This window comes from Sebastes umbrosus, chromosome 1, assembly GCF_015220745.1.
Source record: "Sebastes umbrosus isolate fSebUmb1 chromosome 1, fSebUmb1.pri, whole genome shotgun sequence".
Lineage (NCBI taxonomy): Eukaryota > Metazoa > Chordata > Actinopteri > Perciformes > Sebastidae > Sebastes > Sebastes umbrosus.
In genome coordinates, this window is record NC_051269.1 from 36,652,093 (window position 1) to 36,674,366 (window position 22,274).

The 22,274-nt window shown below is 41.3% G+C and overlaps 3 protein-coding genes and 1 long non-coding RNA gene across 7 annotated transcripts in view; 2 read left to right on the forward strand and 2 right to left on the reverse strand.

Moving 5' to 3' along the window:
- The window catches only part of LOC119492355 (inositol hexakisphosphate kinase 2-like), a 1,011,171-nt gene that overhangs the window by 217,404 nt on the left and 771,493 nt on the right, over nt 1-22,274 (forward strand). The gene's annotated exons all lie outside the window — the stretch shown is intronic.
- LOC119492634 (bone morphogenetic protein 7-like) lies at nt 1,975-19,021 on the forward strand. Its single transcript, XM_037777252.1, has 7 exons — nt 1,975-2,884; nt 11,604-11,793; nt 15,930-16,078; nt 16,323-16,523; nt 16,644-16,717; nt 17,782-17,892; nt 17,988-19,021. Exons 1-7 carry the CDS (start codon nt 2,476-2,478, stop codon nt 18,135-18,137), a joined length of 1,284 nt encoding a protein of 427 aa, XP_037633180.1. The 5' UTR covers nt 1,975-2,475; the 3' UTR covers nt 18,138-19,021.
- On the reverse strand, nt 5,151-18,748 carry LOC119494203. The gene is made up of 4 exons (XR_005208153.1): nt 18,665-18,748; nt 15,916-16,062; nt 13,996-14,034; nt 5,151-6,793 (listed from the first exon to the last, which is right to left on the reverse strand). It is a non-coding gene; the product is annotated as an uncharacterized LOC119494203 (long non-coding RNA).
- The window catches only part of LOC119491845 (ataxin-1-like), a 45,667-nt gene continuing 42,533 nt past the window's right edge, over nt 19,141-22,274 (reverse strand). For all 4 annotated transcript variants that reach the window (XM_037776131.1, XM_037776361.1, XM_037776204.1 and 1 more), the window contains one exon: nt 19,141-21,984. In XM_037776131.1, coding sequence (XP_037632059.1) covers nt 21,622-21,984 — 363 coding nt within the window. In that variant the 3' untranslated portion in view covers nt 19,141-21,621. The remainder of the gene's footprint in view (nt 21,985-22,274) is intronic.

Sequence of the window (22,274 nt, forward strand, 5' to 3'; positions counted from 1 at the left end):
CTTCGTCTGAACATTTAATTATTTTGGAATTGTTTGCCCTAAAAGAGCAGATTCAGTTTAAATAATGTTTAATTAATCATATTTGTTTCATAAATTTTAAAAGAAGTTATGACGAACAGTTCACTAATTATTTTACAAAAAGGACATTTCGAGCACTGAAGCACACGTTTATAATCTGTACTTCAGTGTCAGATTCTTGCTTTATTGTCATTCATTATCCACCCCCACCCCCCATTAACTCTCTATTAAAGTAGCCACAGTGGAGTGCTTTACACATTGTTGTTTGTAGTAATTCATTGGGGCTATTGGCATGTCTCTTCATGCGCCTGTACTGCTGATCACTCAAACCCCTCCACAATTAGGGTGTGCCCGAGTTTATTGTTTGAGTTCAAAGGTGTCTGTGTTGAAGAGGGGATTAGGGGGATTTTCCCTCTTTACCTTTAGACTCCTCGTTTTAATGTTTGTTACTTAGTGTTGCAGGATCTCCATGTGCACAGCGCTGAAGCACTTCCCTTACCAAGAAGACGTTTATTCAAGTGTGTAATTAATTTAAACTTAAAATACAAGAGTATACTTTCAGTTTACTTTTTACGTACTTATCAGAGATATACTTAACAAAATTATACTTAAGTGGCTTCTACTGACAAGTATACAGAAAAGTATACTTATGCCTACTTATTGATAGAGTATTAGAGGGTGTGAGAGTTTGTATGTTTTTATATTAATTTACTTTAAATCTTCCAAGAATTTTCTACGTTTTTGCATTCTCCATTTTATTATATTTTTTTAATCTTATCACAAGTCGAATAGTAAAGAGTCTCTTAATGTAATGCATAAATCATTAGCTAAGTGCTATAAGTTTAAGAAAACTTACAACTATACTTGCAGTAAAAACTAATAAAATAGTAGTTTACTGAGAGTATACTTTAAAGTGTACTTTCATAAACTAAAACATGGGCTACAAATACATAACTAGTACACTAACAGCATACCTATAAGTTCACTTGTAGTATAGTTCACTTCATAATATAGTTGCAATGCAAAATACACCTCAGATGTAAACTAGTTTTGTACTCAGTTTACTATTCTTACTCTTAAAGTACACTTAAAAGTATACTTTTATAAACTAAAAAGTGGGCCAATTAAGTCCCAAGGAGAATTGAAGTATTACACTTAAATGTATACTACTAGTACACTGATATTAGTATACTTACTACATAAAGTATACTTGAGAAATTAACTTAATTTGACCTCATAAAGTAAACTTGAAAGTGTGAATTGTCCAGATCTGTTATAAGCAACATAGGCAGGATTTGTCCTGTTGATGTTTATGAACCATGTGGTCACAACAGAGAGAGGCTGGCTGCTGCAGACCACCAGGGAAAAGGTGTGCTAATCAGATATTAAGTCCACTTTCATCAGTGACCAAACAATCATGTCCAAACAAAGGACGCAGTGATGGGACACTTTGGTTTTGAAAGGTCCACACCCCACCTATCTTATTACCAACACTTCATGATAGGACACTGAGCCATTCTCGCCCTACTTTTCATTGACTAACCCCCCAACACACCCTCAGAATCAGAATCAGAATCAGAATCAGAATCAGAATCAGAATCAGAATCAGAATCAGAATCGTGTTTGTTGCCAGGTGTAAGAGGTATACTAAAGGAATTTGCTTTGGTTTTGTTGGTGCAAGTAAGCAGTATAATAACAAAAGACTAGTCTTTTGTTATTATACTGTTTATTGGGATTGGGAGTTTATATCATGTTTATAGCTTATTTTGTATATTGTATATTGGTAGAAATTAATTTTTTTTAATTCTTATTTTATTCTAACGTTTTATATAGATAAAACATTAGAATAAAATAAGAATAAAAAAAATGATTAGTCGAAAGATAAGATGAGAGTTTCCCTAAACAAGTTTATATCATGTTTATAGCTTATTTTGTATATTGTATAAGGTTTTTTTTAATTCTTATTTTATTCTAACGTTTTATCTATATAAAACGTTAGAATAAAATAAGAATACAAATTTTAAATGTCTACCAATATACAATATACAAAATAAGATATAAACATGATATAAACTCGCAATCCCAATCTCCCAATCTTTCCAGTCATTCCAGTTTCCAGTTTATTCTTATTTTATTCTAACGTTTTATCTATATAAAACGTTAGAATAAAATAAGAATAAAAGCATTTAATTTCTACCAATATACAATATATAAAATAATCTATAAACATTATATAAACTCCCAATCTCCCAATCTCATCCCATTTTAAACCCCTCCTGCTCCTCCCCTGACGCAGCGCCTCAACATAAAACCCTTAGTTGGCATCAAGAGGAGCGCTCAGCCGCATCACAGCAGACAGACCAGTGCGCAACGACAGAGGATGATAACCTGAGTGTGTTTAGGAAAACTCTCGTTTTATCTTTACTCTAGTTTAGTCGTGCGTAAAAGTTGGGTAAAATGTTGCCAAGCGCTTTAACCACGATAACAACCCTCTTGTCGTGGTGTTACTGCGCGGTGGCCACGCAGGTCTCCTTCTCCAACTCCTCCGCGGACACCGAGGTGCGCTCCAGCTTCATCCAGCGGCGGCTGCGGAGTCAGGAGCGCAGAGAGATGCAGCGGGAGATCCTCTCCATCCTGGGACTACCACACCGTCCAAGACCGCTCCACCTCCACAACACCAAACACAACGCTGCTCCGATGTTCATGCTGGATCTCTACAACACCATCTCCTTCTCCACGGACGCAGAGCCGCAAGGATACTCTTATTATAAGCCCGTTTTACCGACTCAGGTCTCCGCCAAGGTGAGCCCGCAGGACAGCCGCTTCCTGGATGACGCAGACACCGTGATGAGTTTTGTCAACCTCGGTGAGTTTACAATGTCTTTACTTTTTTTTTTTTTTTTTTTTTAAAAGGGACTATTTGTAACTTTCAGAAAAAAAAAAAAATAGAAATATTGTACCTTTTACTGCACTACATTTATTTGATAAATTTAGTTACTTTTCAAATTAAGATAATGAATTAAAAAAAAATGACACTATTATAGATTAATCTACCCAGTAGTATATGGTCATTAAAATGAGCTCCACCGTTACCAGCTGCAACATTATAGTGATGAACACATTAGTGCATCACCAATTATTATCCAGTAATATAATATATATTATTCCGAAATGGGCAATTCTGCATCATGAGTACTTTTATTTTTGGTACTTAAAGTATATTCTGATGCTAATTATTTTGTACTTTTACGTAAGCAAAGTATTGAATGTAGGACTTTTACTTGTAACGGTGCATTTCTACAGTCCACTGTGATATTAATACTTTTACTTACAATACTTTCACCGCTGGTATGATTATTTTGTCTTCCTGTCTTGTTTATCTTTGTCGTTAAAGGGACTGTTTGTAAGAATCAGAATTGCTTGTTAACAGCGACACCTGTGGCCGTTAAGTCAACGAAAGTCAGCGTTGGGTTTGCGCTTGTGCTCGTTTTACATAGACATGAACGAGCATCGCTCAAAACAGTGAGGCGACACACGTCAGCTAAAACCACAATATCACTCTATAGTTCACCTGCTTGGCAGTAATGTTAGCTGACCAGACGAAGGTCTCTCCATGAATCAATGCTGATCCTAGTGTTGGTTTTTCCTGCCCCAGCTTCCGGGGCTGAGGCAGCGGGGCTCCGCAGCAAGTAACGTTATTGTCTCCTGACTGCAGCCGGTGGGAACAGGGAAGACACCGGCACCCGGTCGGAGACGATAACGTTTCTTGCTGAGGAGCCCCGTCACTTCACAAGACACGGGAAACCTCTGTTGGTCTGGAGGAGCTGCAGCAGTTATTTCTGCACAAACGTCCACTCACCTCCACTCCATTCACTAGATATTCTCAGAGCTAAACTAACTCTTCTGCAGTGTGGAGTGATCGTGCGTACGCGAGCGTACGCGAGCGCGCATTGGATCCTGACCCGGTAGATTTATACGTGTAAAAAGTTACAAACAGTCCCTTTAACGTTTCAAATATTTTTATTAAGAAGCATGTGCATGTCAGTGATACAGACTTCTGTGGGATGTGTATCATGCCTCATTTTTATATATATCAACAAAAACAGACAATACTAGGAACTAAGGGCAAACTCTCCAAAAAAATGGAGACAAGCAAATACAAAAAACATAAGTAGTGAAAGGAAAACAAAACAAAACAAAACACAATCCGCCTTTACTTACCCCTTTTTTCCTATTTGAACTTTCAATATTTATTTAATATTTACTTATATGTATTTTAGTGTATATAAATGCACACTAAATATTGCTACATGGACTTGGTTTGCAGTGATAATCAGAGGTGGGACCAAGTCATTGTTTTGCAAGTCACATGTAAGTCTCAAGTCTTTGAACTCAAGTCCTAAACTTTGAGTTTGGAGTCCTAAACAAGTCATAATGCACCTTTCACCAAATGTAATGTCATTTAGTCAAAAGTGAAGTCGTTGGTGTTGAAGTCCAAGTCGAGTTGCAAGTCTTTTTTGATTTTGTCAAGTCAAGTCGAAAGTCATGAAATTTGTGAGTCGAGTCCACACGTCTGATAATAATGTTTTCATGAAAATAAATATTTTTTTTATTCTTTGCAAAATGTCCAAATCAACCACTACTTATTATGTTGTTCAGGGGAGGTTTCATCTCCGTCATCTGATTAAACTGATTAATCTCTGATCTGAATAAACTTAAAGGAGAACTCTACGCCCATTTTAAAAATTCATACATGTTATTCCTATGGTCTAAGACGGTCCAAAAAATATTAGTAAACATGAACAACTCTCTCCCAAATCCAAAAACTAGAGTGCTAAAACTGTTATTTGTGATGTCATCGGGTGGGTTTAAAGTCCGGAGCTGCTCCATAGACAATGAATAGGGAGAGATGTTCTAGGTGACACTGAGAGCACCCAGGAGAATCATCGAAGTATAAGGGAACATTTTCTGTTTCACAAATGACAACACTACAGTAGAATAAAGCTCATTTGGGTATAAAAAATAAAACAAACAAACAAAATCAGCCTACCATTTATTGTCAATGGAGCAGCTCCAGACTTTATACCCTATGACATCACAAGTTTGAGACTTACTTCTCTGGTTTCCGGCTTTGAGAGAGAGGAGCTCATGTTCAAAAATATTGATTGAACTTTCCAAGGTCATGGAAATTACTGGAATTCTTAATTTAGTTGCTGTTCCCCTTTAATGTTATCCAGGAAATTAATTGACACTTTAAATTTGTTTTAACTTTTAAATCTTTGTGCTTGGGGGGGAAGGTAACAAGTATCAGAGTCAGAAGGTTAAAGTCCAAGTTGAGTTTCAATTCTTTTTTGATTTTGTCAAGTTGAGTCTAAAGTCATCCAATTTGTGACTTGAGTCCACGCCTCTAGTAATAATGCTTTCATGAAAATATATATATATTTTTAATTATAGGCCTATAAATGAGTATTCTTTGCAAAATGTCCCAATCAATGACTACTTATTATGTTGTTCAGTGGAAGTTTCATCTCTGTCATCTGATTGATTCAAGGTGTTAAATGTTTTCCATTTTGTTGTCGAGTCTCCCATTGCGACAGAGTGCACTAGTTAAGTCTGTGTGAGAGCCAGTGTTCCTGACATGGTGGCTTTTAGGTCACTTTCTTCATTTGAAATCAGCTGCATTATGCATCCCCCGAGCTGTAAATGTTATGACAACACGCCTGTATCCGATTTCCCCCAGAATCCCTTCAAAGCTCTGGGGGAGAGGCTTTAGCGTGGCTTTGTTTCGCATGACTAGGAATTGAACGGGCATTTACTAAACCCCTAGGGAGTGAGAGACAAGTTAGATCAAGATACAGGCTGCATCTAAACACGTGTTACTGATGTACTAATCTCTGTCAGTGCAGGTGCTTGCATTCCTGCATTTATGTGTCTGTTTGTGTGTTTGTGTGGACGGTGCAGATCACACGGGTCACAGGTGGGAGTTGGGGGGATTCACTGAGACATTATTGAATTTATAAAAGTCAAATCCTGCCGTTGTTTCCCTTGGAGATCCTACAGCGGCACTGATATCACCATGGTAAAACAGCAGACGGCACAGTGCCTGTGGCTCTTATCCGGATGTGGTTACATCCAAAACTAACCCATGTCTTCTTTACGCCCCCCACCCTTCAATCTGGCCTCAGGAGGAGGGTTAAAGGTCAACCTGAAGAGATGAAGTCTCAAAGAACCCTTTAACCTTCCTGTCTGCTTGTTTGCCATTGAGACTGAACTGAAGCTTTTAATTGAAGAGCTATTCAGAGTTATTATTCAGCCCCTACATGTGTAGTTAATACAAAACATTTGGAGACTGTAAAAACAAAATCTGAAACATAACATTTTACGTCTTCAGTCGTGAACTCTTAACTGACGGTCTTTAAGCTAATGAGATCTGGAAACATTGTTTCTGAAAACTCGTAGCAGATTTTGTGTGGTTCCACATCTGAGGAGTTTGATTATAAAGAGGAAGGAGGAGAAGAAAAGGACACAATGAGTGCGCATTATTTCTCTCTCTCAAAAACCCACCACGGCCTCCTCCTGTGCTGATGATTGGCAGCGTTTTTCGCCAGGGCTCCCACAATGTGCTGGAAGTGACTCCGTCTTGGTGGTCCTGGGATGATCGCTTCAAGACTGAACTGGATTATGGTATTTCCCTTCCAAAGACCACAGCTTCCAGTGTGACGGAGAGCTGCTGTAGAGCTGCCCAGCCTCTTCTCCCAGTGCTCCCAGGAACATCCTGCAGGTGGACATAGAATAATATTTTAGACAAATCAGCCTCATTTACTCGTATTAAAGAGGACATATTATGCTTTTGTGCCTTTTCCCTTTCCTTTAGTGTGTTATATAGTTTAATAAGTTTGTGCATGTAAAAGGTCTGCAAAGTTACAAAGCCCACGCCAAAAGGGAGTTACTCTCCCCCACAGAAACACAAACTGCCTGAAGTCCCGCCTTTTCTTCAGTTATGTGGTGATGTCACCAAGTAACACATTTGCATAATTCCTGCCTTGCACAGGCAGTTTGTGTGCATCTATTTTTTATAATAACACAGAACTAATAATTTATTGTAATGATGAATAATATCGACCTTGTGTCTTCTTATTGATAGAATAAGAAACCAACAAGAGAAGAAGATAGATTTGTGATTTATTTTTATTTACTTATCGCCTAATAACATCAGACACTCTCAGACCTCACCGTTAAATATGCACTTTATGTTACGTCATGTAAACAAACCAAGTACCCATCAGTTGTACGCTCCAGATCAGACGTATAGCCACTTAAAAGATGGGTGAGTAGTACTTGCTATCTTCTGACGTTTGTGTTTTTAAACAGAAAACACAGATTTTATACTGCGATATTTACTGAAAATGATATATAATACAGCAAACAGTAGTCTATGTAAACTTTCAGGCGATCTTCCTCCAGCCTGCTGCCTCCTTATTTAGGTGTTTGTAGTGAAATGAAGAGGTATCGGATAGATAACTCCTCATTTCACCTCAATGATTCAGCTGTTACTCATCCGTTGCAGCGCTTTCAAAGCGAGCGACAGGAATTAAAAGAAACAGTGCCCGACAAAGGTTCAGCTAAAAACGGCTCGCTGCACAGCGCTTCATCGCTTGCGGCCAGTTAGTTAATTCCAATTAAAAACAATGCGATCAAACTGATTTTGTCAATGACGCTTCCTTGCATTGCATTCTGTTTGGAGGGTGTAATATGTTAGCTACACACCTCCCAATACACTAGACCAAACTGGGTTGTACACATTACATTTCCTCTAGATTTCTTTTGTGAACCCCCAACCTGAAAGTTCAAACTGAGCGGCTAGTTTGGCACTCGCTCAGACAAAGCTAGTTAGAGCGGAGCTGGAGCGGAGTCCGAAGAGTTTGGTTCAGTTGACCAATCAGAGCGGGCTGGACTTTTTTGAACATTAACGCATGTAAACATGTTCTAGTAGAAACCCAAAATACAAGTATACACCTGAAAATGAGCATAATAGGTCTTCTTTTATTGAAATGAATTATGTTAGAGGGAAAGGATTCGGAGGGAACGAGTCAACCCTTCTTTTTTCACTTGTATTTGAGAGCCTGTGTAGTCATATTATGAAGTCTACACACGCATGCACTATATCACATCACTGCACACATGCTGATGCACATACACGGCCGCATATGTTTACTTCTGTTAGAACGCCAAACCACAGGTCATACTTCAAAATCACCAGCAGGAAGCATTCGTCTCGTTGTCATGCAACATTACACAAGGCAGCTGCTACTCTGCACATTTGTAGTTGCTCTTGAACGTTTGTTTATAAAGAAATGCATTGAATGTAGTGCAGAGGCCTGACTTAACACTCAATCTCATCAGTTTGTAGCCGTTCTGCTCTCCCGCTCCTCATGTTGACCCTCTTGTTTATCGCTGCTGAAATCTTTGCCTGGAGACGTGTACACGTGCGTTCAGTATGGGCTCTTTTTGTTGCATTGACTAGCCACGAAACACCTGCGGAGCATGGGAAAGGGCTTAATGACCAGAAATGTCACTGGCTTTCATTAAGACAGAAAGAGTGCAAAATGCTCTCCTAACAGTTGGAGGAGTGACCGTGTCGCTGGAGAACAGAAGGTGTATTGTGTTTTTGAGAACAAACGGGAAGACATGTGTTTGTCCTGCCAAGCTGATCTGCAGGAAGCAAAAAAAGATCATAAGAAGAATTTCATTTGCCCCACCAGAAAATTGCATTAACCTTCTCATTATTTATACATACGTCTGAAAAATAATTCCTTTAAGCCCTCTTCTGTCTTTTAAACCATGTGCAGAATAACTCAATTCAGTAGACTTGGTTTGTCATCAATAAGCAGACACGGTGCTACATTCTGCAGCAAAAAAAGTACTTGCAATATTTGTTTATCAAAAAGGCCTTTTTGGTGCTTCAAATAATCTGCAAGAAAACAACTTAAAGGTACAGTGTGTAGGATTTGGCGGCATCTAGTGGTGTGGTTCCAGACTGCAACCAACTAAGTACCCCTCCGCTCAGTCCTCCCTTTCCAAGACTGCGGTAGCGTGAGCCGGCGAGTGCAAAACCGTGGTAACGCCATTCGCGGCACTCAGGCTACATCCACACTGATATGTTTTTGTTTTAAATGCAAAAATATTCCTACGCTTATGCCTGGCGTCCACACTACTCGTTTGAAAACGCTGCTGACCCAGTTTTAGTTTTGAAACTCAGGGGTGTGTTTTAGTCGGAAACGGAGAACTTTGAAAACGATGACGCAGACACCCACGTTTGCTTCTTGATTGGGTCCTTCCCTGGAACCTTTTCCAGAAGAAAACAAATGACATCAGCCTTGACCACTAGTGGTTAATTTCAACATGGATAACGAGTTACAGGCGTTGCTGACCTTGTTGTCTATGCTGGCAGCTGTTGTGCTGTTAAATTCTTCATTTTATAATGCTATTACTGCCTGCATGTGCAGGAGGCAAGCTATTATTCAAGCGCTTTGCATCAATTCCCATGTCCAGTGCAGCTTCCTGTTCACACCGGCACGCGCATGCCCAGTGTACGTGAATGGTCAAGTGATATGCGTTTTCAGGCATCGTAGTATGGCCGAAGATGAATTCTGAAGCTCTAAAATGCTCGTCTGGACGGAGATCGTTTTTATTTTAAAATGAAAATGTATTAGTGTAGATGTAGCCCCAGAGGCCATCCTTACCATAATAACACTACTCTAGGAGCAACGGAAGTCAGACGGCGGTACCACGGTTTTGCAACTCTGCAGTTTCACAAGCGTGTCGGAGAACTACGGTGGCTTTCAGGTAACGTAAAATCGTAAAAGGCTCTCTCTACAGCCAGTATTCGGTTTGTCCGTTCTGGGCTACTGTAGAAACATGGCGGACTCCATGAAGAAGACCCGCTCCCTATGTAGATATGAAGGGCTCAGCAAAACAAAAGCAAACAAAAACACAACGATTCTTAGTTTCAGGTGATTATACACTTATATAGACATAGTTATGAATATTATATTCCATTTCTGCTAATAGATCCTTTGAAATGTTACACACTGTTCCTTTAAGCAACGCAGTCAAACTTATACAGACATTCGTGGATTTGAAAGGACAGAAACTGTTCACTTGATTAAAAGATTTACAACTAACTTTAGTCAATTGAAAAATAAAGAGAGCCTGACTGATATGTTATAAGCAGTTCCAAAAAGGTCATATATTTGTCTTTTTTTTGGTTTTGTTTTCGTGCAGACATTGTAATATATCTTTAAACCACCCATGCTGATGTGTAAAAAACAAAACATTTACTATAAAATTGCAATAGGTTAATGATAGCTTCGTGGCTGTGTGGCCCTGCAGTGTCAGGAGTAATCTGAAGTGTTGAAATGCCTCCCAGAGGGAAGTTTGCATATCTGAGGTCTGATCTCTGCAGCTAATGGTCCCTAACGTAAACACACCGAGTCCTTACAAGCAATTATTGCTTTCATAAAAACACCCCTCGTTCCCTTCCAGCATTTAATTGCGGTCAAACAAATGACTAGCAAGGTTCAGAATGCAGCGCTCTTAACGACAAACGGCTTGTGTGTGTTTTTGTGTCGTTAGAAATGTTTTTAGAAGACTCCGTGCGCACTTTCGTGGAAAAAAATGAAAGCTTGTAGTGTTGAGTTGCTGTGTGTCTGAAACAATAGTGGACGCAGGCTGATGTCATGATGATGTCATGGTGTACGCCAGTGGGCAGGATGTGTTTAAGGTGACTAATCGCTGCTCGGCTCTGCACACCTTCACCGGAGACCTCCACTGCTCTTTCCAAGGACAAACACATTGGCGAGCGCTGTGAAAACAGGACACTGGAAAGCTTCAGGAAGCTTTGGGGTCTTTCTGACCACCGTTCTCCTGGAAAGTCTGAGTGTTGGAGCGCTTCAGCTGGCTCAGGGCGGGTCGGAAACCCCACGGTGCCATCGGCTACTGCTGCTTTACTTTATCCTCTACAATCAGAGTGATACATGGGAAAATGATCAGGGAGGTGTGGGTGGTACAGGCCCTGGTAGTTAAGTCACACATGAATTTGTGCGTCTCTCTCTATACTTTATGTGAGTGTGTTTGTAAAAGCACACTGGCAGCTGCGGTTTTCCGGGCAGTGCCTTAACAGGCCTTTTCTTGTGGTCTGCACATGTGTGCAATTTAAAGCAGGGAGCCAAACTGAGCCCTGAGTGTGTTTTTTCTCTCCCCCACATTCATTGGCACGTATGGCAGACTTAAGCGATGTTTAGATCAATCACTTCACAGCAGGGTTTTTTCCTATTTCTGACCCAGCGCTTCCGAGATGTGGGCAGAGTGACACACATCAGAGCAGCGTTTGATTCGGCGACAGTTTTGACAGATATGCAACCGCCGACTGGTTTTACCATCTGATTGTACTCACGGTGGTTTGCCCTTTTTTCCCCAGATGTAAGAACTTCCCCGATGGAGCATTTTGATAAAGCACATCAAAGCAATCAATCAAATGCTGATTTATCGCCTCTATTCTGTTTTTTTTTCTCTCTTCCTGGTAGTTGATCAGGATCAGGATCTTCTGTACCAGCAGCACAGAAGAGAGTTCCGGTTTGACCTTTCCCGTATCCCAGAGGGAGAGGCCGTCACAGCAGCAGAGTTCAGGATCTATAAGGATTTCATCCAGGAGCGCTACGAGAACGAGACATTCAGAGTCAGTGTATACCAGGTCCTGCAGGAGCCTCCAGACAGGTATGGGTGTTTTCTTTCTTACTTAAAGGTACAGTGTAGGGATGTCCATAATTAACTGTTTCACCGTTAACCGACATTAAGCATTTTAACTGATTAACGCTATCGGTTAAAAGAAATGTTAATAATTAACTCAAAAGCTGAGCGGCTCAGAGGAGCCGGAGTTGCAGGATACAGGAGGTCGGCTCCGGTCTCTGGCTCGCTTGAGCGCAGCGAGATGTAGTTTCGTATTATTTATTCACCGACAAATAAACTGTACACACACTGCTACACTTACGTTCACAGCTAGAACGCCACCAACAACCTCACACTCACCGCCAACACACGGTCTGTTGGAAACTCGCTAAAGTTACGCAGACTACGTGTGCGGCGGCGAGCCTCCGGCAATGCTAGAGCTGCTAACGTAGCACAAATACACACTGTTTGTTGGACACTCGCTAAAGTTAAGCCGGGCAGACACACAGCTGACAACCTGCTAAACTAAACTAAATGTGCGGTGGAGACTTCTTCTGGGAAAGTGGCTCGTGACACTACACGCAGCATCGTGGCTGCTAAGTTAACGCTCCCGGACGGGTGAATTGGGGACTCCCGTCAACGAATATCTGTTGTGCTCCTGCAGCTGGTACGAGGCACAAATCTTGTCGGTTAACGGTTAATAATCGGTTAACAAGGGTCGGTTATTGGTTAAGAAAATATTTCAAAATGAGCATCCCTAGTACAGTGTGTAGGGTTTGGCGGCATCTAGTGGTGTGGTTGCAGATGGCAACCAACTGAGTACCCTCCGCCTTACTCCTCCCTTTCCAAGACTGCGGTAACGCGAGCCACCAAGTGCAAAACGGTGGTAACGCCATTTGCCTTGCTCGGAGGCCATCAGACTGCGGGAAAAGACGTGAAAGGCTCTCTCTAGAGCCCGTGTTTGGTTTGTCCGGTCTGGGCTACTGTAGAAACATGGCGGAGCAACATGGAGGACTCCATGAAGAAGACCCACTCCCTGTGTAGATATGAAAGGCTCATTCTAAGCTAACGAAAACACAACGATTCTTAGTTTCAGTTCATTAGTTTTCAGTAGTTTCATTCCTAGTTGTTGAGATATTTCAGTTGGCACCATCTCCAGAGCCACACCGCTAGCGTAGCAAAATATGTGACTGTTCACAAACAGTGTTCCTGGTAGTCTGGGTAATCTCCACAACACACTGTCAACAGTTTTAATAGAGACTATTTCTTCAGTAGAAACGAGTTCCTAAGACATGCTGCTGGTGAATATTTTAAATGTTTAAATGTAATTCTTCAGTACTGTGAGCACTCAAAACTCACTTTCCATTTGGATGGACTGAAACTTTAAAGCATTTTTCAAATGAAGTCTTCATAGTAGCAGGTTTCATTGCTACATAATGATTATCCTCTTATGCTGCTGACATATTATGAATAGTGTGGTTAACAAACACCTACTGTGTGTTTTCCTGTTCTGACTGCTTGTTTGGCTGCCGTATGTGCACACAGATCTGTCTGCTTTGGCTGCGTCTGTCTGCATTTCCCTACAGGTTATTTCTGCTGATGTTAGTGTCAGCGCCGGAGCTGTTTACACAGACATTAGTGTCAATTACAGAAACACAGTGGTTCCCTCCAGAGCAAGTTTACTCTCACACAGTCAGATCAGGACAGTCCCCGGGAGACCGGCATTTATAACACGCAGCTCCAACCACAAATAACACTCTCAACCCCTCAAGACGTCAATTTACTCTCTTTCTCTTACGCAGGTGGTCACTCCATGTTTCTGTCTGTCTGTACTCTCACAGTTTTCAAACCACATCTGAAATTGGATTACAACACGACAGATTATCCGATTGTAGAATAATTAGACGCCACACATCTCCTTCAAATCAAAGTTCTACCACCCACATCATAAACGCTCTCAGCAGAAGGGATCATGTGTAGGCAGCAGATTTAAAGTCCTTCACCGGTGACAGCGGGGCTGACGATGGTGTTAAAGGCAACACCATTGTCATTCACAGACGAGCAGGCGGCAGGACTAAAGGCAGACGTCTGCCTGAGGGTCTGAAACTCAGCCTGTAAACAAAGCTATTGTCTGTGAAATCTGCCCTTAAGACGGCACATATCAGTATATAGGAGTTTTCTCCTTTGATAGTGGCTGTTCGTTGTGGGTGGATACAGGATTCAGGGTGTTGCATGATGACGGGGACTTACCCTGGATGTTTGGATGACTCACTACGCATCGTTTTGAGGCTGAAATGACAAAAACAAATCATCTTTAATTTTGCATTGAAATATTTTAAATAATTTATTGTTTTCATTTATTATTTGCAATGCATATGTCTATCAGCGGTTTGTGCTTTTTTGCACTATATGGTGCATTATTATTAAATTCAGGCCGAATCAATTCACTATGAAAAGCTTTTATATATCCTGATTCAGTGTATTTGCAGCCACAAATGTTAAAGGTGCTCTATAAAATACCCAGAGCATTAATATAGCAGCTGTGTAAAGATATAAAGGAGTCATGTCTACCTGAGCAGAGAATGAAGTCACTCTCCCTCTGTATGTGTTGTAATCTGAGCTTCTCCGAGCTTTGTTGACATCGCCGGGCTGGCGCATGCCTGTTAGTGTGTGTTAGTATTACCCACTGGCTAGACGAATACAGACTACCGCCGCCTGCTGGTGTGGAGAGTTATTTCCTGTCACGCAGGCGCAGACATACGTGGTAGTTGGACGTCGGTGCAGTTTTTGCGATGTGTTCGAGTGCAACTGGCGGCCTTCGTCGCCGCTAGTTCTTTGATGTCAGGTTGTCTCTGTCCTCCAGCACATATTTGATTTGAAATGAAACAATGACTATGAGATTAAATAGTTGTCTCTCAGCTTTAAGTTGAAGTTGATTATAGCCCCCTCTTTTATATAACTGAGCAGGTCAAAGGTGACAAAGCATCATTTGAAACAAGTTAACATAAACTTAATTAAAAATATGTTTTGTATATGGTTCCTTTGCAGTCTCTGACTGTCTGGAATTTACAGCCCACATACATCAACTGTGTCTATTAATTACATTAATTATGTTTTGGCCTTCAGTCTGGTCTTCAACGAATGAAACACATTCTCAGTTGGACTGAGGTCAGGTGTCTGACTTGGCTTTTCAACAGCATTCAACTGTTTGGCAATGAAAACCTCTCGGCTGCCTTTAATGTATTATTTTCCTGCTGCGTTGTCCTAGCATTGGGGGATTATGAATAACGAGGGTTACGTAAACACCTTCAAACAAAAGGCCCAAATTAGCACTTTAACATCATTGTTTAATTTTAAACCCGATGTGCAAAACAACATAAAACAAGCTGTCCTAATACTTTATAACTGTGCTGTAGCTATTAGAGGACCACACATGTAGCATTGTTTAGCCTATTAAATACTAATTTTATGTAACTTGTATGACAGCCAACCATTTTCCTAAGCATACCAATGCACTTTAAGATTGTTTTCATACATCCCAGACAACCCCTTGCTTTCAATTAATTTCACAAATGAAAATCAATTTGCAGAAACTTAAAAACAAAAGATGGGCAACAAATCACAGCAGACATTTCCAGAGCTGCAACAATTAATCGATTAGTGTTCAACTATTAATTAATCACCAGCTATTTTGATGATCGATTAAATCGGTTTGAGTCATTTTCTAAGAAAAAAAAAAGTCAATATTCTCTGATTCCAGTTTCTTAAATGTGAATATTTTCAGGTTTCTTTTCTCCTCTATGACAGTAAACTGAATATCTTTGAGTTGTGGACAAAACAAGACATTTGAGGAGGTCATCTTGGACTTTGGGAAACACTGATCAACATTTTTCACCATTTTCTGACATTTTATAGACCAAACAACTAATCCATTAATCAAGAAAATAATCAACAGGTTAATCGAAAATGAAAATAATAGTTAGTTGCAGCCCTAGACATTTCATCACCATGGCGTTTTTCCAAACTTATCATTTTGTGCAAACATATAACATTAATATCAATTTGTGATGTGTTTCATTTTGCAGCCAAACAATGAGATACTCCACTGAAAACCTACGTTTTGACACTCAGTGCTTTTAGCCTTGAAATGCCTTGAATTCACTCACATACCGTCCTCTCCTCAGTGACGTGGAGCTCTTGCTGCTGGACCAGCGAGAGGTGTGGGCTGCGGAGGAGGGCTGGCTGGCGTTTGACCTGACCGTCACCAGTAACCTCTGGCTGGTCAACCCTGAGCAGAACCTCGGCCTGCACCTGGTCCTGGAGGACAGCCACGGTCAGTCACTGCCATACATTAACTATCACGGGGAGGGATCCATCACAGAAACAACAGCAAGAATACAGTCTTTGTTTGGAGGAATGATTTAAGGCTCTCCACCACATATTGAGTAAATGTGTATAGGGGGGTTCTTACAGAGTTTAAGTTATGACTGTGGTCATATTAGGATGAACAAATGGTTTTTAGTAGAAGCTTAGATGTGTGTTGTTGTCATCTTCTCTCCCCCTGTCTCCCTCTGTAGGTCAGAGGAGGAACCCCCGACTGGCGGGGCTGCTGACGGGCAGCGGACCTCAGGACAAGCAACCCTTCATGGTCGCCTTCTTCAAAGCCAATGAGGTGCGCTTCCGCAGCATCCGCTCTGCCAACAAGGGACGCCAGTCGAACCGCTCTAAATCCCAGAGGACTGTCCAAGATGCACTAAAGGCAGTGGAGGCTGCAACAGGTGCCCAAACCCTTCAAACTGACTCTACTCGTGGTTTTAATGACTTTAATGAGCTGGCATTTAATACTTTTTGTACTATGATACTTGTGTGTGCTCATACTTGCATGTTTTCTGTTTCAGATACGCTTGGCCTCTCCAGAGAGGGATGTAAAAAGCACGAGCTGTATGTCAGTTTCAGAGATTTGGGATGGCAGGTAAAATTTTGAACTTTCACTTTATCTCATTTTGAAATAATTTCACTTCATTTTATATCCAAAAGTGACAATTAATCTCAGTATTTAATATATACATAGATCAATCTCAGCCATTTATCTGTTTTTCCCACACTAACTGACGACCCAGAGACACCGCGTGATACCAACGTTGTTTTACGATTGACTCACGAGCCTCGTTAGAACTGGGAACCAAACGTCAGATATCTTCCACAGAGATAAACAAAACATTCATTTTGGACCCGCCAACATTTTTTCAATGATTAATTCACAATGTTTTCTTTTTTTGTTTAAATATTCGTCTTCATAAAAATTAGGGCGGTCAAAGTTAACACAATAATAATACATTAACGCAAATTTGTTTTAGCGTCACTAATGTCTTTAACGCATTAACGCAACTTGCCATTTTTAGGTTGTAGCGGGCTCAGTTTTAAAGAAACTGGCATCATATGAAACTAGAAAAACCTAAGGAATCCATTTGTACCAACCATGTCATACTAGTTTGTCATGAAGGAGGCTAAATAATGCTCCAAACATGCGCTAAATTTTGGCGAGGAAAAACTGGCATGATCATTTTCAAAGGGGTCTCTTGACCTCTGACCTCCAGATATGTGAATGAAAATGGGTTCTATGGGTACCCACGAGTCTCCCCTTTACAGACATGCCCACTTTATGATAATCACATGCAGTTTGGGGCAAGTCATAGTCAAGTCAGCACACTGACACACTGACAGCTGTTGTTGCCTGTTGGGCTGCAGTTTGCCATGTTATGATTTGAGCATATTTTCTATGCTAAATGCAGTACCTGTGAGGGTTTCTGGACAATATCTGTCATTGTTTTGAGTTGATACTTGATTTCCAATAATAAATATATACATACATTTACATAAAACAAGGATATTTGCCCACTCCCATGTTGATAAGAGTATTAAATACTTGACGAATCTCCCTTTAAGGTACATTTGATTAAATATTTTAATCGATTGACAGCCCTAAAATTTTTTTTATCAATAAGACCTTTAACTTTTACATTTTCCTCTGACCAGGACTGGATCATAGCACCAGAGGGCTATGCAGCGTACTACTGCGAGGGAGAATGCGCCTTCCCTCTCAACTCCTACATGAACGCCACCAATCACGCCATCGTGCAAACTCTGGTAAGTCCCAAACAGCCCCCGTGATGATGACTTTAACACTTTCACTACAACCTCCACTTTCTGTGACGACTGATTTGTGCTTCTTCTGACCGCAGGTGCACTTTATCAACCCGGACACGGTGCCTAAGCCCTGCTGCGCCCCCACCCAGCTCCACGGCATCTCGGTGCTCTACTTTGACGACAGCTCCAACGTCATCCTTAAGAAGTACCGCAACATGGTGGTCAGAGCCTGCGGCTGCCACTGACCGCTCGAACCCCCCTTTCCTGTGAGTTTGGCGAATCTGGGGGGGGGGACGCTCAAGAAAGGCGGAAGTGAAGGAACCAGAGACAAGAGATGATTGAGTGGCTGCTCATCGGGGAGCTCCTGCCAAATCTGGTGGTTTTATGAGCAGCAGCTGAGCCTCCCATGCAGTATTAACCACTACCACAAACCAAGTAGAACTATTGGTAACAGAGACTGGTTGAACAAAGGGGTTTCTTTTGCTTCCCTTTGAGTTTGGCAAGAAAAAGTGCACTGAAAGGACTTCAAGCAATGTGGAGCTACTTCAGAGACTCAAACAAAACATTCAGTTACTATTTTCCCTAATGTGCAACACACATCGAGCTGCATTTGAATTCAAGCATTGACCATCAGAATATAAAATATTTCCTGGGTGGAAATGTGCATTTGGTAACTTATTTCACAACTTATGAGACTTTAAAAGCTCCATCTTCCTGTTCCTTTTCTTTTGGAACAGCTGGATGAACTTAATGATGAGAAAAAAAAACTCACCGGCGTTGATCTGGTGGTTCAGCCGGCCACTTGGACCGGGTCAGGTGTGAGACATCTGGCAGCTGATGTAGAGGAGCTCAGTGAAGACTGGCAGTCGAGACTGTTAATAACAGTGTGGGACTGAAAGGCCTGCCTGTTGAACATCCTGGTGCAGACGCACAGTTTGATCACCAGGCCTGTGAGAGGCAAGATGTCAGTGATTCATCTTGGTGAGACGGACATCGGGGCGTGCACCGTCGCCTCGACTGCAGCTGCCTCCTGAGGTCAAACCTGAGCTGCAGGTGGGCAAAGAGAAAGCTGTAATTTTATTTTGTCAGATTAAAGTAGTTGAATAAATGGAAACTATAAAACAAGAAGCAGGTGTGTGTTTTTACCTCATTTGGCCTCCTTACAGTGGCATTCAACGCACCTTTGGCTAGTAAATTCATGTTTTGTTAGTGATTTCTGAGATTTATATGAAAGAAATATGCAGAAAACTTTACAGACATTTATTATAACAGTGAGAAAACTGTTTCACAAGGTTAAGACCCAATCTGTGTGTACACAACCCGGTCTCACGGGAAGGCGTATGAATAGCACAACATTACAAGGACACGCCGCATGTCATGAGGACGCATTTTAGGCCTTTTGTGTGTCATTTGTACGCCATGCAAGAGGCAAGAGGTTGAGGCAACAAAACCACTCACTTTTGTCATGGTTGGGCTTAAAATAAGAACGCAAACTAAGTAGAATACGTACGAAACAACTTAACATAAGTATGAAAAACACGTCACTAGCGTAACAAAACATCGGTCTCCAACATCTGTCTCTTGAATGTCCTGTGTTTGTTGGACTCATACGCGCAGTTTGAACTTTAAGGTTGGGGGTTCACAAAAAAAATCTAGAGGGAATGTAATGTGTACAACACAGAGAGGTCTAATGTATTGGGATGCGTGTAGTCTACATATTACACCCTCCAAACAGAATGTGACGCGAGCAAGCATAGGTGACAAAATCAGTTTGACTGCAGTGTTTTCTATTGGAATGAACTAACTGTCCGCGAGCGACGAAGCGCAGCACGATGTTTTGAGGTGAACTTTTATCAGATGCCCAGTTTATATTTATTCCTTATTCAAACGGACAAGGAACAGCTGATTGGTGAAATTGAAATGAAGAATTATCACTACATTTCACTACAAACACCTAAATAAGGTGACAGCTGGCTGGAGTGAGATCACCAGGAACCTGAAAGTTTACTTAGACTACTGTTTGCTGTATTGTATCATTTTCAGTAAATATCGCAGTAAAAAAACTGTTTTCTGTTTAAAAAGAGAGCAAGTACTACCCACCCATCTTTTAAGTGGTTACGTCTCTTGTCTGATCTTGACCAAACAGCTGATAGGTACGTGGTTTGTTTACATGGCGTAAAATAAGTGCATATTTGACGGTGCATGGACAGAGAGTGTCTGATGTTATTAGGCTATAAGTAAATAAAAATACCACATTATTCTGTCAATATGAAGACACAAGGTCGACATTATTCATCATTACAATAAACTATTAGTTCTAGGTTATTATAAAAAAAATATAGATGCATTTCTAGGGAGTTCAGTGAGTTCCCTGAACCAACACAAACTGCGCCTGTGCTCTTACGCCTCCTCTCCCGCCCGCCATACGTGGTCTTTCTCGCTTTTTATTCTACTTCACTAACTCTAGGTCATTCGAGGTCAATGCCTAACCTGCCTAGTTTCGCAATTTCCGTGTTACTTTCTAGACACGACCCTAACTCTACTCTTAGCATTTTTACTCTCAGTACAGGTCTAGACTACGAGGCGTACCAATGACACGCCAAAAGCAAGAAAGGCCTTCTTATTGCACACTAAATGCCTCGGGCGTCATCGTGTCATTCATACACCTTTTCATGTGTACAGCGCCTCGTCTGCTGTGACATCATAGTTGAGTCCACTCGGTCTACATTTCCATCGTGTACAATTTAATTGTTTTGTCGAAATGTATACTCAGGAGGAAATCACATTGCAGTGCTGACATATGGCGCCATACACCAATCACAGATTGTGCTTTTAAAGTACTCTGAATGGCACAAGCGTCTCCACTCTTAAACAACGAGGACGGACATTTAAAAAGGAGCGTCGGTACAAAAAGCAAAGCAGCTATATACTGTAACAACCAGGCAAATATAGGCATTCACGCTGACATTCACCGAGAAGCGGAGAGCTTCCAACGTAGCGTATCACAACACAGCCCACACCGTTAAAAACACACATTATATTATGCATCTGTCACCTTAAATAGAAAATAGAGGTAGAAGCGTAAAACTTAATCCTGCTGACGCAATCAGAAGTGGCGTTGATTGTCAATGTTTCTGGCATTAAGGATATGCAGTAATTTGGAATGAAAGCTTTCATTAATGATCATAAAGAGGTCTTACGTAATATTAGGCGGAGGAGATAGAACTGTGAACGATATGATCAGCAGCGAAGGACCTGAGGGAGTATTCTTCTGTGCTTTTCAAGGAACGTGGGCTGATTTAGTCAGAACTGCTTGAAATAATATGAACACTTTGAAACACGCCATAAAACCAAAACAATATTCTTTGAGCCTACAGGATCTTTCTCAAATTCACCGTCACTGAAACAGCTTTGGTTCTCTCACAAAGATGTGTTACATAGCCTGAGTTCTCTCACATGGTAAGATCTGAATTCTGTGTTATCATAGATCAAGTAACTCACATAGTCAGAGTTTGATCCCTAACTTACCCTGACTAATATGCTAATATAAGTTTACCTTCCTGAGAGTTTCTTATTCTTCCTCTTTAGCTTTTACTCCTTAAGATACAATTAAGAAACGACAGTCAAGCACAGAGATAGGAGGTAGAAAGACAGCAAATATAGGCTGAATATAGCAGAGCTTAAAAGAGATCGACATGCTTCCTCTCCTTAAAACAGCAACCGTCCTCCCTACATGCAGTTAGTCCCTGGACCTCTCAGCTCAGGGGCCGAATAGTGTCTCCTGCGGACCGCCTCTGCCTCCTTCTTCTGCCCCCCTGCCAGCCGTTCTGGCCCCTCTGGGGGAAGCCGGGGTTGTGGTGCCTTCAGGGACTCACACCCCCTCTCTGACTCACTGGGTGAGGTTTTTGGCTCCAGGGAGGCTGACGGTGGAGGCTGGGGGGCTGTGATAGGGGTGAGAGCCAGGCAGATGTCCCCCACACTGAGCTGGCGGCAGTGCAGTCCACAGAGACGGGCGGTCCTCTGAGGGCTGCAGGAAGACCAGCCCCTCCCACGCACAAAGAACGGGTACTCCACGTAGACGTCCACCAACTCCTGGAGGAGGAGGAGGTTACCGGGGAGATTAGACACAGAGATGCAGCTTACACACTTGTTCACCAGGGGGTGCTACTGCTCCAGTTTGGAGAATTTATTATATGTACTTAATCTGAAACATTTGTTTCCTTTAATAAGTGCAGAGTTGTACTAATAAAATATTTATTTCAATTTAAAAAATTACTATTAAACCCTTTTAGATCATAACCCCGGTCATACTGTGCACCTTTTTAACATATGCAGTTCTTTTTTTTTTACAAAAAACAATTTCTTTGTATTTTTTATATCAA